Source organism: Phascolarctos cinereus, unplaced genomic scaffold (genome assembly GCF_003287225.1).
Source record: "Phascolarctos cinereus isolate Bilbo 61053 unplaced genomic scaffold, phaCin_HiC Scaffold_4;HRSCAF=312, whole genome shotgun sequence".
NCBI lineage: Eukaryota > Metazoa > Chordata > Mammalia > Diprotodontia > Phascolarctidae > Phascolarctos > Phascolarctos cinereus.
The window spans coordinates 697,327,684-697,346,376 of NW_027555847.1; the positions used below are offsets into that span (position 1 = coordinate 697,327,684).

At 46.6% G+C, this 18,693-nt stretch overlaps 1 protein-coding gene across 1 annotated transcript in view; it reads right to left on the reverse strand.

Moving 5' to 3' along the window:
- The window catches only part of CFAP251 (cilia and flagella associated protein 251), an 87,671-nt gene extending 69,014 nt beyond the window's left edge, over positions 1-18,657 (reverse strand). Inside the window, 3 exon segments of the mRNA XM_020970268.2 lie at positions 4,054-4,380; positions 11,047-11,356; positions 17,131-18,657. Of these exon segments, the coding sequence (XP_020825927.1) occupies positions 4,054-4,380; positions 11,047-11,337 (618 nt within the window). The 5' untranslated portion in view covers positions 11,338-11,356; positions 17,131-18,657.
- Positions 18,658-18,693: the final 36 nt, after the last annotated feature.

Here is an 18,693-nt window from a genome sequence, read left to right on the forward strand (position 1 = left end):
TGGGGAAAGCTTCCTGTAGAAGGTGGGATTTTAGTTGGGACTTGAAGGAAGCCAGGGAGGTCAGAAATGGAGAAGAGAAGGGAAGGCTTTCCAGGGATGGGGGACAGCCAGAGAAAATGCTGGGAGCCGAGAGATGGAGGGTCTTTTTTGTGGAACAGCCATGACACCAGTGTCAGGGATCGAAGAATATGTGTCAGAGAGTAAGGCATAAGAATCCTGGAAAGGTATGAGCAGGGCAGGTTATGAAGGGACCTGTGTTTTAGGAAAATCGATTTAGCAGATGAATCGAGGGTGGACTGAAGTGGGAAGAGACTTGAGGTAGACAGACCCACCAGCAGGTACTGCAGGAATCCAGGTAATGAAGGGCATGCATCAGGCAGGTGACAGAGGAGAGAAAGGGGTGTATTCAGGAGATGTTTCAGAGGAGAAACAGCCAGGTCTTGGCAACAGCTTGGATGTGGGGGCTGAGAGATAGTGAGGAGTCCAGGATGACACCTACGTTGTGAGCCTGAGGGCCTGAGAGGATGGTGTTGCCCTCTACAACAACAGGGAAGGAGTGGGGAGTGTTTAGGGGGAAAGACAATGAGTTTAGTTTTGAACATTTAAGATGTCTGCAGGGCATCCAATTTAAGATGTCTGATAATTGGAGATGCAAGATTGGAGGTCAACAGAGAAGTTGGAACAGGACAGGCAGGTTTGAGAATCATCAGCAAAGAGATGGTAATTAAAACCATGGGAGCTGATGAGCTCACCAAGTGAAACCAAGTAGAGGGTGCAGGACAGAAGCCTGTCCTATAAGGAATATCCTATAGGAATGTCCTATAGAATCCTGTTCTACAAGGAATGAGGAATAGGAAGATTTTAAAGAAATATAGAAAGACATATAAAATGATACAGAGTGAATGGTGCAGAAGCAAAAGGACAATATATAAAATCAGTGAACTATGTAAATGAACACACTTTTTTTTTTTTTGCTTTTTGGTGAGGTAATCGGGATTAAGTGACCTGCCCAGGGTCACACAGCTAGTTAAGTGTCAGGTGTTTGAGGCCAGATTTGAACTCAAGTCCTCCTGACTCCAAGGCTGGAGCTCTATGCACTGTGCCACCTAGCTGCCCCTGAACACACCTTTTTAAACACAGTAACAAAATTCAGATAAAAATTATAATTTTCCATTTGTTAAAAGAAAGAATGGGTATATGCTTTACAAGCTGGTACCAAAACTGTATGATATTTTTACCTAAGTTTTTGTTTTTCAAGATTTTAAAGAAATATAGAAAGACTAGAAACATTTTTTTTCCTAGATTTACTTAACTGCTTGGTCTTTTTTTCACAGACCACATACTGTGCAAGATTCAACTGGAAATAAGATGTGTTAGGCGCAGCTAGGTGGCCCCGTGGATAGAGCTCCAACCTTGGAGTCAGGAGGACCTGAGTTCAAAACTGCCCTCAGACACTGGACACTTACTGGCTGTGTTGTGACCCTGGGCAAGTCACTTAACCCCGATTGCCTCATTTAAAAAAAAAAGATGTGTTAAAACAAGTTGAATAAAAGAAATTAAAAAAAATAATAAAGTAAAGTAGACACACGTTGAAGAAGAAAAAACCCCCAAACCAGTTGCTGCCCAAGATGGAGCCATACTCCTTATTGACTACTGGTTTACTGGGCAGCTAGATGGCACCTCCCACTACACTGCTGATTAGTATCAGATAATTCAGCACTTAATTACAGATGGTCTTGTATTGTTGTTCCAAGTGCTTCATGTCAGTTACACTTGTTTCCTCTATGAGGGGAGGGAAGGGGATCATGGCTTCAGGTTTCTGCAGGTCTCCCAACGGCCAGCACTGGGTTTAGATGCATAAATCAGTGCTCCACAAAACACTTGTGTAAAGAGTCACTGAATGTCTTCAGCATAGAACCAACTCACTGAATTTTTACTAATGTTTGACAAACTGCCATTCCTAGGTGTGAATGTTACTATTCAGAGATTAAATAAGGCTACCTCACAGCACGTGTCTCATTTTTAAAAAACACCTTTTTATTTGAGATCTGCTCTGTGACCCCCATAGAAGCCATTACATGTAGGGAGACTTATTTCTCTCTCCTCCGGTCTTAGCTCTGGGTTCCATCTGCTTCTTTCCTATCCTTTCTATTTAGACCTTCTCTTGCGTAGGTGTGAGTGATAGACTCATAGGATCATAATTGTCTCAAGCGGAAACTTCCAAGAACAGAATCATTTAACATCTGATTTCCCTTTTGAAAACCCTTCACTACATATCTTAAGATCTGACTGTTCTTTTCGGAACTTGCTAATCTTTTACAGAATTTTTAAAGCTTAAAACTTCAGATTTATGCTGGCTTCTGGAAAACTGGCTGTGCCAACGTCAAAGCTCCCTAAACAGTTGGCTGCAGTCGGTTATCCGCACTTGCCGTTACAAATTCAAAGTAAAGGTGGAGCGAAGTGTCAAGTACCTATGACAAAAGCTCCTTATTCAAATTGTGTGACTTTTACTGACATCCAACAGCTTAATTTATATCCTGATAATCCTCTTCCATTGTGGTCTAACACAGGGGTGGGGAACCTGCAGCCTTCAGGCCACAAGGGGTCTTCTGGATCCTTAAGTGTCGCCCTCTGACTGAATCCAAAGTCAAAAGGCTGCACACGAGGATCTAGGAGGCCGCAGGCTCCCCACCCCGGTCTAACATTTGCTGCTACAGGAGATGTGTGCATTTCTTCCACCAATATTTCTCAACTAAAGACATGGGATCTGTAAAATATATTTCTTGTTGAAAACAGTTTTTTTAGCCAAATCCATAATAAAAACAGATTTTATTATATTTGACCCTCATAAGACTCCTCACCCATTTGGAATTTCCTTTTTTGTTTCTATAATTGAAGTGGAAACCACTGTCACATCAAATAACTATGGGAACCATGAGTTTACTTCTTATATAAGAAGCGAAGGTTACATTCTTTGGGGATGTGGCATGGCAGTCCAAAGGATAAAAATAAAAATGTTGAGACTACAGAGAGCTTAAGGGAACTTGGCAAACGGGACACTGGAAATTTTTAGCTATCCTAGGAAACCAAGAGTCCTGGCCGTCTGGTGGATGACTGGTGAAATTACTGGTACTCCCCTTAGAAAGACTACATGCAATCCTGTCAATGACATGAAACCATTTCTTACTGGCCCAGGTTGAACACAGACAGAAGGTTCCTGGAGGCCTAAAAACCCAATGATCCGCCCTCTTCTTCAGATTGATAAGCAAATCGGCAGAAACTCGAAACTCCACTGCCAGTGCTCCAGGAAGATCAAGGATGCCATCCTTTTACGTTTTCAGTTAGGGGTCTTTTACTGGCATCGCACTGACGCTAAAACCTTCCAAAGTGTAGGAATCTCCGTCACGGTCACCTACAGGTGAAATGGGCCCTGGTCCATAAAATAAACAATTTCATTTTTCAGGATTTTCAGGTCTGTTAGCAGATGGAGAAAGGAAAAACTCCAACTCTGTTTCCTTCTCTGGGTGAATGAGAATATTTTTATTCCTAGCAGATGGCTCCTCTCTGGAATATTTTCAGGCTTGGCACTGGCAGCTGCGTTCTGAAAAAGTTTGACGTATTTCAACAGTTTTCAGTATTGTTCGATTTTTTTGCTTTCCATTAGACCAACTCCTTTCAAACCACAGTAAGGGTAAAAGAAATGACAGAAGAAGGAAGAGGAAATGGATAGGGAGGAGGCTGTCAAACGAGAGAGAACCACCACAATTCACAAGGAACAGAAAATCAGAATGAAGAGCCCATATAAAATAGCGTAAGCGTGGAAAGGACAAACTCTGCTGGGAATTTCCTGTTCGTTGAAATTGTTGCTATACTGACACATTTCACAATCTGTCACACCATCCCCATGCCCAACACTTTAAATGGGCTTTAAAAATGGAAACAAAACAATATAATAAAGCATAAGTTTAAAATTATTATTCTGTTATGAAAACTTTGGTCTTAAAAATATGCTTATGATTCTTATAAAAGTGCTGAAAAATCTCCACCACTTACCAGTGGATAAATTTTTTCCTCTTCTGTCTTTTCTCTAAATAGACTATTTTCCCTGGTGTAGTACAACAAAGATTCTTGTGATGTCAGTTCTTTGGAGGAGGAAGGCTCCTCTTCAACCTGCCCGTCTTTCTCTTCTTCATAAGGAATACTTCTCCCGTTCTCATAAAAGTGGATTGAGCGTCTCCTTGCAGGGGATGGGTCCGCAGTGTCATTAGGGCTCTGACGAGCTGATCCAGGAGCCTCTTGAAAATTCCACCCACTCGATTCTCCAAAAACTTTATCTACTTCATTTTTCTCTGTTTCTTCAGGCATTCCACTTGAAACTTCCTTTTTATCATTAAAAAAAAAAGAAACAGCAATTCAAAATATAATCCCCACTTTGAAGGGGGTAAATACCCTATTGTCTCCCATACCATAATTCTATCCCCTTCACAACTGCAGCCAATACCAATCAGATGATTTCTTTGACACTGTACCAACTGGGTTAAAACTGGTAAGCTGTTAAAAATGCAATGAAGATTTTGATCCCTAGCAGAGGATAGTTGGGGGGCACTCAGCCCATCTTGTAATAGGCCCCTGTTGCTCACAGATTGGCTAGTTACCGCCTCCCCAACAAAAGAGGCCTGGAGTCAGCTGCTACAGAATCGAGGAAGCTTTCCTGACTGCACCAAGGACCTGATTTCCTCCCTTACTTTGGCTCAGTGTTCTCTAGCCTCAGCTCAGAACTTAAAATGCATTCATGTATGATATTTCATAAACATTGGAAATTAACTGATTACTTTGCCCTTTTTAGGGGCAGTTGGGCAGCACAATGGATGGAATGTGGAGCCTAGAGTCAGGAAGACCTGAGTTCAAATCCTGCCTCAGACACTTCCTAGCTGTGAGAACCTGGGCAAGTCATTTAACCTGTTTGCCTCAGTTTCCTCATCTGTAAGATGAGGATGATAATAATAGCATTTACTCTTCCCCTCTCCCCAGGGTTGTTTTGAGGATCAAATGAGAAAATAATGACAACTGTAAAGCACTTAGCACAGTACCTGGCACGTGCTACATAAATGTTCACTATTACTATTGTTATTATTTTTGACCTCACCCAGGATTCCAGGACATAATAGCCCGTGCTTAATTTCCCATTAAAACTCTTATTTCCTTCACCTCTCTGCATAACTCAAGGAAACAAACTCATTTTGAGGTCTACAAAACCTTTATTTCAAAAACAACACAATTAAAAAGACAGTAACTCTTAGCTGTACTGGCTAGGTACTGCTGTGAATCTGACTCACAAAAGATTTAAATTAGCCCTCAGGCTATTGTATTGGCTCACATTCTGTTGTTGTTTTACCTGACTCTTCATGACCCCATTTGGGGTTTTCTTGGCAAAGATACTGGAGAGGTTTGTCATTTCCTTCTCCAGCTCATTTTATAGATGAGGAAACTGAGGCAAACAAAGTCTGACTCTTCACGACCCCATTTGGGGTTTTCTTGGCAAAGAGCCTAGAGTGGTTTGCCATTTCTTTCTAGAGCTCATTTTACAGATGAGGAAACTGAGGCAAGCAGGGTGAAGGGACTTGCCCAGGATCACACAGCTAGGAAGAGCTGTAAAAGGGCGCCTTCCTAAGAGGCTTATCAGATGGACATGGCCATTCAGCAGAAGTGTAACAGCACTTCCACAGAGAAAGAGAAAAAGAAAGACAGTGGCCCAGCTGATGATGCTAGCAGCTTCAAAGGCAAAGAGGGGAGTGGGTCCTAGCTGGGGTACGAGCCTCAGAACATTTCTCGTCTACTTATAAATGCTTCCTTTGCCCACCGGTGGCATAAGAACCTATTGGAGACTGAGCCCTGGATCTGTGGAAAGATTTTTCCTTTTTATTGACTTTGATATTCTGCTTAATTAAATGTCTTTGTTTTGAGTTAATGTGTTCTCTGGTTTAGTGTGGTAAGAGGGGAACATAAGACGTCAGGCATTTCCATCTGCCCTACTGACGCACCCTAAGACGGCCAGGCCTTGCCATCTGTCCCATAACCAGAGCCTCCCAAAGCACATGTTGTTTCCTGTTATGAGAACATGAGCATGCTGAGGGCAAGGAATGTCTCATTTAGCATCATGCTTGGCACAGGGTAAGTCAGCACTTGGTAAGTGTCTTTCATTCATTCATAAATAAGCCAGGGGCTCACAAGCTGCGGTTTTGAATAGACACTTTTCAGATGACTATAGAGGTAGCAAGGAGGTACTTTCCCCTCCTCAGTCTTTTTTTTTCCCCAGAAGCCCTTACCTTTCCAGGCCTAGCCCTGTGACCCCAGAGAAAGACACAGCACAGGAGAATGAGCTGTGCCTTCCTGCCTCCCTCTCTGCAATGACAGGAAGCATGTGGATGAGGCACACACAATCTGACAGAGTTCATGCGTTGATTAATTTTTCCTCTTCTTTATTCTTTTTTACAAGAGATGGCCCTCTTTGTGGCAGACGAGAGGAATACAATGGAAATTGAAGGTGATGTAAAAACAAAAGACAGCGATAATTTTTTTTAAAAAATAAAACAAAACAAAAACCTCACTAAGAGACGCTGGACAATCAGGAAGCATCCCAGCTGGGCCCTGGGAGAGAGGCACAATGGGAATATTTGCCCTAACTCATCTAGGAGTTGAAAATGGAGCAGGGCATCCTGGCATGTGGTAGGATATGCCTGTCATCCCTCCCTGCTCCTGACAGTCTGAGGTTAGCTGAGCCTGGGAGTTCGGAGCAGCGGTAAATCTTTCGACAACACAGTGGCCTTCCCTTGAGATCAGGGGCCACCAGGTGCCTAAGGAGGGGCGAGCCAGCCCAGATTAGAAACTGAGCAGGTCAGAGCATCAGTGCTGAACAGCAGAGGTGCAGCTCATGAGTGGCCACTCCACTTCCAGCCTGGGCAAGGCAGGGAGAGACCCAGTGTCAAAGAAAGGGGGAAAAAAGAAAATTCAAACTGCAAGGAAACAATGGTTACTGATACACGCTAAGAGGCTCTTGATAGGATGGGACGATGGGACCCAGAGACATTCTCTGACCCCCTCATCATCCCCTCCCCTGGCTCAGCCACTGGTGCCCTGCTGCCCTCTCTGAGGAAGCAGCCGGGGGCGGGCCAGGAGATAAAAGACAGGAGGTAGACCCCAGGGCACCGGGGGACCATCCCAAGGAGCCCGTCCTGGTCTTCACTGTCTCACCTGTCACAGCCAGAGCTACACCCACAATGAGGTGCCAAGTCACAGGAAATGAGGAAGACACTAACTCGTAGGGAAAGGGATGATGTCAACTCTCTACAAAGTCAGGGCCGAGTCCTTACCATGTTCTTGAGTTTATGAAGGAAAACTGCTCTCTGGGCTTGAATGCTGGTAAGGGGACTGATGGCCACCCTTTGGGGAATGCCATACACTAACATCTGAAGGTGTCACCTAAGTGACAACAGACAAATCAAGGAGGTGATGGGTTCCCAGAGGGACCAAGTCAGACACCATGTGGGGTCACGATCACAATGTAACACATACTGTGATCTATGCAAACAAGTGCTGTAGGGGTGCAGATCTGGAAGAGTTTACTTGCAGGCAGGGAATCTGGGAAGACTTCATGGAGGAGGAATACTGCTTGACGGTGACACAGAGCAGGGTCTGAGCCAAGCCCAGGGAGGCAGGTTAGGCTTCAAAAGCCAGGGTGGGCGGGACTGGGAAGGTGGGAAGTTCAGCCCAGGAAAGGACAGGAGCAAAGGCAGAGCCACAAGAAAGGCCAGGGCGCTTGGGAGCGGATGGGAAGAAGGACAATTTGGCTGAAGAGCAGGGATACTGGACTGGAAAGGGAAGGTGGTGGCAAGCCAAGGAGGACCTGAACTCCCACCCTGTGCTGGTATTTGATCCCTTAGACAACAGGCAGCGACTGTATGACAATAAGTTTGACCATCTTAGTGAAAGGGATGAATACTTACAAAAAATTACCCAGATTAACAGAAAAGGAAGTAAAACACTTAGCCTCATTTCAGAAAAGGAAATTGAACAAGCCTCCAAAGCACTCCCTAGGAAAAAAAAAATCTCCAGGGCCAGATGGATTTACAAGCAAATTCTACCAAACATTTAAAGAACAATTAATTCCAATACTGTGTAGACCATTTGGGAAAACAGGTGAAAAAGGAGTCGTACCAAATTCTTTTTATGATACAAATATGGTATTGATACCTAAACTGAGAAGAGTCAAAACAGAGAAAGAAAATTATAGACCAATTTCCCTAATGAATATAGATGCAAGTTTAAATAAAATATTAGCAAAGAGATCGCAGCAGCTTATCTAGAGGATAATACATTACAACCAGGTAGGATTTATACCAGAAATGCAGGGCTGGTTCAATATTTGGAAAACTGTCAGCATAACTGACCATATCAACAACAAAACCGACAGAAACCCCCTCAATAGACGCAGAAAAAGCTTTTGACAAAATACAACACCCATTCCTATTAAAAATACTAGACAGTACAGGAATAAATGGAGTCTTCCTTAAAATGATAAGTAGCATCTACCTAAAACCATCAGCAAGCATTACATGTAATAGGGATAGGCTAGAAGCATTTCCAATAAGATCGGGGGTGAAACAAGGATGTCCGTTATCACCACTGTTGTTCAATATGGTACTAGAAATGTTAGCTTTAGCAATAAGAGAAGAAAACAAAATTGAAGGAATTAGAACAGGCAAAGAAGAAACAAAGCTATCACTCTCTGCAGATGATATGGTGATATACTTAGAGAATCCTAGAGAATCACGTAAAAAATTACTTGAAATAATAAACAACTTTAACAAAGTTGCAGGATATAAAATAAACCCACATAAATCATTGGCGTTTCTATATATTACTAACAAAGCCCAACGGCAAGAGATAGAAAGAGAAATTTTCATTTAAAGTTACTGTAGACATTAGAAAATATTTGGGAGTCCACCGGCCGAAACAAACTCACGAACTACATGAACATAATTACAAATAAAGTCAGATCTAAATAAGTGGAAAAACATCAGTTACTTATGGGTAGGCTGAGCTAATACAATAAAAATGACAATTCTACCTAAATTTACTTATTCAGTGCCATACCAAATCAAACTACCAAAAAATTATTTTACAGAGCTACAAAAAATAATAACAAAATTCATCTGGAAGAATAAAAGGCCCAGAATATCAAGGCAATTAATGAAAAGAAATGTTAAGGAAGGAGGCCTTGCCATACCAGATCTTAAATTATATTGTAAAGCAGCCATCATCAAAACTACTTGGTAGTGGCTAAGAAATAGAGTGGTGGATCAGTGGAATAGGTCAGGTACATAAGACACGGTAGTAAATGACTAGAGTAATCTGCTGTTTCATAAACCCAAAGACCCCAGCTTCTGGGAAAAGAACTTACTATTTGACAAAAACTGCTGGGAAAACTAGAAAATAGTACGGCAGAAACTAGGCATAGACCAACATCTTACAACATATGCCAAAATAAAGTCAAAAAGAGTATACAATTTAGATATAAAGGCTGATACTATAAGCAAACTGGGAGAGCAAGGAATAGTTTATCTATCAGATCTATGGAGAATGGAAGAATTTATGACCAAACAGGAGATAGAGAAGAACATTATGAAATGCAAAATGGATAAGTCTGACTACATTAAATTGAAAAGTTTTTGCACAAAGCCAATGCAACCAAGATTAGGAGGGAAGCAGAAAACAGGGAAAGAATTTTTACAACCAGTGTCTCTGATAAAGGCCTCATTTCTAAAATATATAGAGAACTGAGTCAAAATTATAAGAATGCAAGTCATTCCTCAATTGATACATGGTCAAAGGATACAAACAGGCAGTTTTCAGATCAAGAAGTTAAAGCTATCTACAATCACATGAAAAAATGCTCTAAATTACTATTGATTAGAGAAACGCAAATCAAAACAACTCTGAGGTACCACCTCACACCTATAAGATCGGCTAACATAACAAAACAGGAAAATGATAAATGCTGGAGAAGATGTGGGAAAATTGGAACATCAATGCATTGTTGGTAGAGTTATGAAATGATCCAACCATTTTGGAGAGCAATTTGGAATTATGCCCAAAGGGCTAATAAAATGTGCATACCCTTTGACCCAGCAATAGCACTTCTAGGGTTGTATCCCAAAGAGATCACAAAAATGGGAAAAGGACCCACATGTACAAAAATATTTATAGCAGCTCTTTTTGTGGTGGCAAAGAATTGGAAATTGAGAGGATACCCATCAACTGGGGAATGGCTGAGCAAGCTGTGGTATATGAATGTAATGGAATACTATTGTACCATAAGAAACGATGAGCAGGTGGACTTTAGAAAAACCTGGAAAGACTTACATGAGCTGAGGCAGAGTGAAATGAGCAGAACCAGGAGAACAGTGTACACAGTAATAGCCACATTGTGCGATGACTTTGATAGACGTGTCTCTTCTTAGCAGTATAAGGATCTAAGACCATTCCAAAGGACTCATGATGGAAAATGCTGTCCACATCCAGAAAAAGAACTATGGAGTCTGAATGCAGATCAAAGCATACTATTTGCTCTCTCTCTCTTTTTTCCTCTTTTTTTGTTTTTTCTTTCTAGTGGTTTCTCCCATTGGTTCTAATTCCTCTTTACAACATGACTAATCTGAAAATAGATTTAATATAAATATATATGTAGAGCCTATATCAAAATGAACGCCGTCTTGGGGTGGGGAGAGGGGAAAGATGGGGAGAAAATTTGGAGCTCAAAATCTTATCGAAGTGAATGGTGAAAACTAAAAACAAAGAAACAAATAAATAAAAAGAAGGGTCAGGAGGAGAGAGAGCAGAGGTGGAGAGCAATCCTGCCTGCCACATCACCCCTGAGTCCCGGGGTTAATGGTGAGGACGCACAGGTTCCTTGGGAGAGATGCTCATGCCCATGAACGCCGGGGCAGAAAACCGGCCAGCACAGCACGGCTGTCTGCTCTTACTCACTAGGGATCTCTGCCGGGAGCTGGTAGTCAGGGCCTCCAGGTACACGCGCTCATTCTCCTCCGAGTGAAAGGGCATCTGCCCATTCAGGGCCTGGCCAGTGCGCTCTGCTATGCTCCTCATCGACTCTTCAGGGGCTTTTCCCGAAGTGCCCTCGGCCTCTTCTGTGTCATCCAGTGCCTGTGCTGTTGTCTCCACGTCTCCTTTGCCTGAGGATGCCTGGCCACCCTCAGAGATGCTTTCCGTACCACCTTCCACACTTTCTTTTAGCGGCTCTTCTTCACCACTCGACATGCTTCCCAACTGGAGTTTCCTTTAAAAAAGATCACAATGTCATCAGAAGCAGCATGGGCTACTCTTTCACCGGCCGTCTAAGGAACAGAACACAAGAGCTCTTTTTCCCAGGAACAGTGGCCAGAGAACAGGTGTTGGCATCCTCCCAAGGAGGAGTCAGTCCCGATGCCCTCAACCAGTGGTCTCAGAGCCTCCCTCTGTGGATTTCAGAGTCTAAATCAGGAAGGAGCTTGGGGGCCCTTGTCTAGGCCTGGCGCAGAAGTACATAAAAGATCCTTCTGCTAGGAGAGTGATCCGAATGAGTCAACCGCAAAGCAGACCTTCCGAGAGGAAAGTTGGGGGAAAGAGAGGCTGGGTAAAGGTGGGGCCCGAGATAAGAAGGAGTAGAAAGCCCCAAACAGCAGAGTTCTCCAAGCTCATCATCTATTTCCAAAAGGAAATGAGCATCTCCTAGCAGAAGACCACCTCCCTGGAGGCAGGGCCTGCTCCTCTGTGCCCAGTGGCCGGGGTTATCCCTGGTGCTTACTGAAGGGGATCATCCTTGGGAACTTCAGAGCCCCGAAGGCTGGAGGTGCATGGGGGGGAGCATGTTGAGGCCCTGGGTATGGGGCCAGGGCTCTCCCTTCCTCTCTTTCCTTCCCTGGGCAGGGCACAATACAAGTTTAGCAGTTAGGGGAGGCATCTAAAGAATCACAGGAATGGAACAGAATTCAAGTTTGTGTATAAAGGCACCATGCCAGAGGATAAAGACAAATAAACAACCAACCCAGCGGTACCTTCCCTCAAGGAGCTTACATTCCACTGGGGAGAAAAACAAGCGCTTCATTAAGCAAATGCAAAATGGATACAAAGTAATCGTTTGGGGAGGGAGGGTGGGCTCTGGCTCCCAGGGGTGATCCTAGGAGTGGGAGGGGGCACTTGGGCTGAGCCCTGAAAGGAGAAGGGTCCTAACAGCAAAGGTGAGAAGGAAGGGCATGGCAGGCAAGGGGGGCAGCCAGGGCAAAGGCTCAAAGGGGCCAGTGTGGCTGGAACGAAGGGCGCCTGGGAGGGAAGCTCCTGGGAATTTAGCCTGAAGAGACAGCCAAATGGTGACGGGAGGGCGAGGCAAGAGGAGGCCCCTGGACGTCCCTGCAGGGGGGTGACATGGTCAGTGCTACGCTTGAGGAGTATCAACCTGGCAGCTGGGTGGAGGACAGATTGTCCAGAGGAGAGAGCTGGGGCAGGGAGACTGCCTAGGAGATTACTACAGTAACCAAGGCAGAGAAGCTATGGGAAAAAAAGACAAATACCTCATTTGATCCTCAAAACAATCCTGTGAGGTAACTATTATTATCTCCATTTTAGAGTTGAGGAGACCCACTTGGACACTCGCCCAGGGTCTCATGGCTAGAAAGTGTCTGAGGCTAGATCTGAATTCAAGTCTTCCGACCCTTTCTGCTTCGCCACCCAGGGGCCTCCGTGAGAATCAGGAAGACTTGCAACGTAACTGGACGCCGAGGAGGAGGGAGAAGAAAGGGATGAGGCTGTGCACGGAGCTTCAGAGATGAATGAGGAAGAAGTATGACAAAGACAGAATGTTTCGTGTCTCCTGCTGGGAAGTAAGTCAAAGCAGGCTCTTGCTGAAGGTGGGGAGAGTCTCAGGGCAAAGCATTTTGCCTTCGCTAAATGAGGAGCTTGGGCTAGGAGATATTCTAACACCCTTTCATCTCAAACATTAACTGATCCTATAACTTACAAAACAGAGAGACAGAGAGAGAACTGCATTTCTCATCAGATCACCTGGTACTCAAACCTCAGCTTCGCCATTTTCCCATCTATATCATCGTAGGCAAGTCGAGAACTCCATCTGGGCCTCAGTCCCCTAGCCTGTAGAATGAGGTGCTAGACAGGCTAAGCCCCTTCCAGCTTAAAGTCTGTGATGCCCGCAGACACAAACATGCACTGCAGCCCATTCACGAACCTTCGCACAGACACACAATCCCTATAGATCACCACACAAAAGACACGCATGCCCTAAGCCAACTCTCACAAAGCCATCCCCCACCCACACGTTCTCCTGCATACTTCCGACCTACATAAATACACACGCAGGACACAGAGTTGGTAGAGCCCATTTGGGCCTCCCCAAGCCTGAATAAGAATCCCCTCTAGGCCAAGAGAACCTGCTCCCTCTGAGGCAGCCCATTGGGCTTTTTCACAACTCATAATTGCTAGGAAGTTTTTGTTGTTATTCAGTTGTTTTTTCAGTCAAGGCCCTCTGTGAGCCCTTTTGGGGTTTTCTTGGCAAAGATGCTGCAGTGGTTTGCCATTTACCTTCTCCAGCTCATCTTACAGATGAGGAAACTGAGGCAAACAGGGTGAAGTGACTTGCCCAGGGTCACCCAGCCAGTAAGGGTCTGAGGCCACATTTGAACTCAGGAAGATGAGTCTTCCTGACTCCAGGCCCAGTGCTCTGTGCCTTAGGAAGCTTTTATCTGCATCCTAATTTTCCTTTTTTGCAATTTCTACCCATTGCTCCAAGTTCTAGCCTATGGGGCCAGCCAGAACAAATCCCTTTGTTCTTTCATGGCAGAGCCCTCTACCCAGACGCAAAGATGTCCTCCTAAGCCTTCTCTTCTCCAGGCTAAACAACCTAGTTCCCCTAACCAATGCTCACACGCCATAGACTTGAAGCCCTTCCCCGTCCTCACGGGGCCCCTTTGGCAGCTATTTTCAGTTACCAATGTCCTTCCCTACACAAGGTTCAGATGCCCACCCCTCCCCCGGTAGGCCTCCTCCATTAGCACAGACTGTCCACATTGGTAGAGGCCTCCATCAAACCCCAAAGCTCCTGCCCCAGCACCCTCTACTCCCTTCTGCTCTTCCACCATTGGTCTGGGAGCACAGAGTTCTTACACCAGGTACAGAATTTGGAAGCATCCTCCTGTCCTGTACAGAAGTACTACGCTGCCTGGCTCCATGGACTCATTTGGGAATTTGCCTCAGACCTCCATAACCACAAAGCACCAGGGACCAAGTCCGTGTCTCGAATCAGAGGCTCAGGCAGCAGGCCTCAGACGGCATTGCAAGGAACTTGTCGAGGGCTGGGGCCTTGGGCCCTACGTCTGATCGGGCCAAGGCTACCCTGGGTGAGTGAGCCCCATCCTCCCAACCTCTTGGTATGAAACAAGGACCTCTCAAAGAGAGCTCAGTCAGGCCCTGGAGACCCACTTACCAAGCGCCTATCACCTGGCTTATCTCCTGTTGGCCTAAGCCCTTCCCTGGTGTCTCAGAGATAACAAACAGGGGTCTCAGAGGATCCTTGAAGCGGGGAGCTTGAATTAACCTGGCTTCCCCTGGACAATTATCAAGTGAGATAAAGCACTCTTCAAACCTTAAAGTCTCTGTAAACGCTAGCCAGCTGGCTAACTGTAAATGGCAAACTCTCCTAAGGCCTGTGATTCAGTCCCTCTTTGCTAGCAGAAAGTCACCTTGCCCTGCTACCCCTCTCTCAGCTCTCATTCCCATCCACCTGCCAAGGGCCTGGCCAGCTCTGCTCTCCCCTCTCCCAGAACGCCCTCCCTCTCCAGCGTGGATTCACGGACCTCAAACTGAGCCTCCTTCTAGTTCTTCTGTACATACTGACTCTTCTGAATGTAAGCTCCTCGTGGGCAAGATCGCCTCTGGGGTTGTCTTTTGTAGCCCCAGCTCCTAGCTCAGTGCCTGGTATACAGGAAGTGCTAAATAAATGCTTGTTGATTGACTGAACAAACTTCCCTTGGTTCTAGACCTGCTTTTCTTCCCAAAATCGTTTCATCTTCTGCTCACACAGACCCAGCTCCCTCTGAAGATCTAACATCCCAGGCCACCCTCCTCCACACCAGGTGCACCCTGGGCCAGGAGGAAGACAAGGCGCATCACCCTTGCTCAGCGGCATCCCTTCCAAACCACCCTCCCTCTACGGACACGCAGCCCTGCCTAGACCCTTGTCAGGCACCTGCGGGCCTCCAAGTCACAGGCTTGCCTTCCTCCTTCAGAAGCCCTTCAAACAGTCCCGTCAACCCCCACAACCCCCACCTCCATGCCCCCTCAGACACCCATGCAGGCGCTCACGGCGTTGCCACTCCCACCATCACCTGTCACTCTGAAATTCCTCTCTATTATTTTCTGTCCCTCCATCTCTCCCTATTCCCTGCTCTCTGTAAACTCATTCTTCATCCTCCACTCAGTCTCTAGTTTCTCCAACCTTCTCCGATCTCTTAGTCCATTCTACTGAAATTCCACAAAGATGTATCAGTCACCTACATTGTTCAGGGAATTATATCAGGCTCCTGGGCCTACAAAATTCTTTTTGTAGTCAAACAGATAATCCACTGAGGGGAAACAACACAGGCACAGATAGATAGACAGACAGACAGATAGACAGATAACCACACAGATAAATACAAAGTAATTTGGGGTGGGAAGAAAACTAACAGGTGGGGTGATCAGACAAGAAGACCCCATATAGAAAGAAGCACTTGAAATGAGCCTTGGAGGGAGCTTGAAATTCTGAGAGGGAGTATTCAGGTATTATCCAAGGAGACTAATTAGGATGGAATTATAATCAATAGTCTGGGCTAGAAGCAATGAAGGGCTGAACTAGTGAGGTGGCTGTGTAACTAGAGACAAGTAGAAAGATGAGAGAAATGGTGTGATAGCTGAATAGCTAACACACACAAACACACTCTCCTCCCACATAGACTCCAGAGGTACACAACTTCCACAAAGACTGTCTATACAAGAGAGACCCAGACTGCAAAGGAAGAGCAGAAGTCATCTGCCCAGAGAGGATACATCCCCTTCTGAATCCCTCTTTGTCAGGGAGGGAAACCCAGAAGGTGAAGAAGCCCTCTCTCTTCCAAAATAACCCTTTGGTGCTCCTAAGGTGACTCGAGGTCCTTGATGTCTTCTTTCACAGACCCAAACGCACCGCCCCTGTGGATTCGTTTCCTCAATATTAACTCCTGTTTGTTATAGGGGGGTCCAGGGGATACCCAGACGTAATGGCATGATGCCTTCAGATAGGAAGGGGGACTTAGGAAAGGGCAGGGGCCTTCCCACAACTCGACCACAACAATAACAGGTTCTTCTGATGGTGGCTCAGTGCTGTCATTAGAGGCTGCGAGGGGAAGGAGGCCTGTACCTGGGGCTGGAATCCTGTCCCTCCCAACCTGTGTGACTTCGTCAGCACATCTGGGCCTCAGTTTCCTCATCTTTAAAATGAAGGAGTTGGATTGGATGGCTCCAAGGGCCCTTCCAGCTCTACACCTATGATCCTCTGACCCTCCCATACACCTAAACCCCTCAAATACCTCCCACCCAGACCCCCTCCAAGAGGCCTCCCACACAGATCTTCTTCCCCAGGCACAAAACCTGACCAAATATGCACCCCCCAGGACACACACACACACACATACACACACACGTAGGATACAAGAAGGCACAGGGACCACACTGTCACAACACGTACACACTCCTCTCACAGACCTTGCACACAACACACACACACACACACACGCACACACACACACACACACCACGTAGACACAGCCCTACAGACTTGGAGTCTGAGTTTGCCCCAGACACTCGCCTGCTGAGTGACCTCAGTCAAGCTGCTTCCCCTCCCTGGCCTCAGTTTCCCCATCCGTAAAATGAGAGCTTGGACTCCACAGCCTCTGAGAACGCTTCCCAAGGTCCAGGTCCGGGATCCTGTGACACGTCCCGCCCCCCCCCCACTCCCAGACCTCACTAAGGCCCCTCCGGCGCCCTCACCTCCTCGCCGCCGCCTCCTCCTCCTCCTCCTCCTCCTCCTCCGGCTCCTAGGTTACCGTTTACAACCCAGCCGCGTCTCCATGGTAACTGCCACCGCCACCGCCGCCGCCTCGAACGACAGGCCGTAAAGTGAACGAGCATGGGGGAGGAGCCGAGTGGATCACGTGCTTCCGGGGGCTCGCGGGAGCGCGCGCGGGACTGCGGCCAGCGGAGACCGCTCCGGAGGCCCCGGGCGCGTTCGCGACGTGTTTCATCGTACCTCCTCGAGTCCTCGAACTGCCCCGGTATCGTCCGGCTCCTAGTTTGCCACCTCCGGGCTTTTGCTTTTGTCCAAGCAGGCCCCCGTTCCCTCTGTTTAATACCCCTCTTTCCAGACCGCGCAAGGCTTCCTCCTCCTAGAAGCCTTCCTAGGTGCCCCCTGGGGGAAAGCGCTGTCTCCCTCCTCGTTTTCCGACGGCATTTTCGTCCCTGGGTCATTACTAACTCGCGGGCCCGACCGTGTCACCCCCTCCTCGATAAGCCGCGGTGGCTCCCTGTCGCCTCCGGGAGCAAACACGAAGCGCTCTGCTCGGCATTCAAAGCCCTTCATTGAACACACACTCTCAGGTCCGGCCACACTGGCCCCCCTCGGGCTGTCCCCCACTCTCCCTCCCGGCCTCCTCTCAGTCCCCCCTGCTCCAGGCAGCCTTCCCCTGCCCTCTCAATTCGGCGCTTTCCCTCTTTATCCTGCATAAAGCTCCTTGTGCATCCCGACGTGACCCCGCGGGGGGGTTTCTTGGCAAAGACAGCGGACTGGTTGGCCGTTTCCTCCTACGGTGAATCACCGGCGAGGAAACTAGAGCTAGGAAGTGTCCGAGGCAGCATTTGAACTCAGATCTTCCGACGCAGGCCCAACGTTCTAGCCACCATGGCGCCCCCTAGCAGTCCTTGCTCGCTGTGGATATAGTTGTTTGGGGGCAGCTAGATGGCGCAGCGGATAGAGCACCGGCCCTGGAGTGAAGAGGACCCCAGTTCAAATCCGGTCTCTGACCAAACACTTGACACTTACTAGACTGGCTGTGTAACGCTGGGCAAGTCACTTAACTCCAATTGGCTCACTGAAAAAAAAAATTTGTTTCACGTTAACTCCCCCATGAGAGTGTAAGCTCCATGAGGGCAGGGACTGGCTTTTGCCTTTTTTCCATCCCCACCTCTTAGCACAGTGCCTGGCACATGATTGACAGCTGGGCATGTGTGCCCTCCCCCTCTGTTACACTAAGTTCCTCAGCACAGTTTTAGGCATACAGTAGGTGCTTAATAAACATTAATTAATTGAACAGACCACTTCACCTTTATCTTGGAATCCCCAGTACCAGTGCCTCCCTAGCGCTAATAAATGCTTGCTTGATGGATGGTTTCTTGCATACAACTGCCCACCGCAGTGGGGCCAGCCCCTATATAAGGGCGACTTACCGGGCCTCTGAGTAAAACTACCCCCATCCAAATTTGTCTCCTCATTGCTTCTCAGGGGCTGACCATGGCTCTGCACATCTCAGTTTAGCCGTCTTTTCTTTCAGTAGGAAA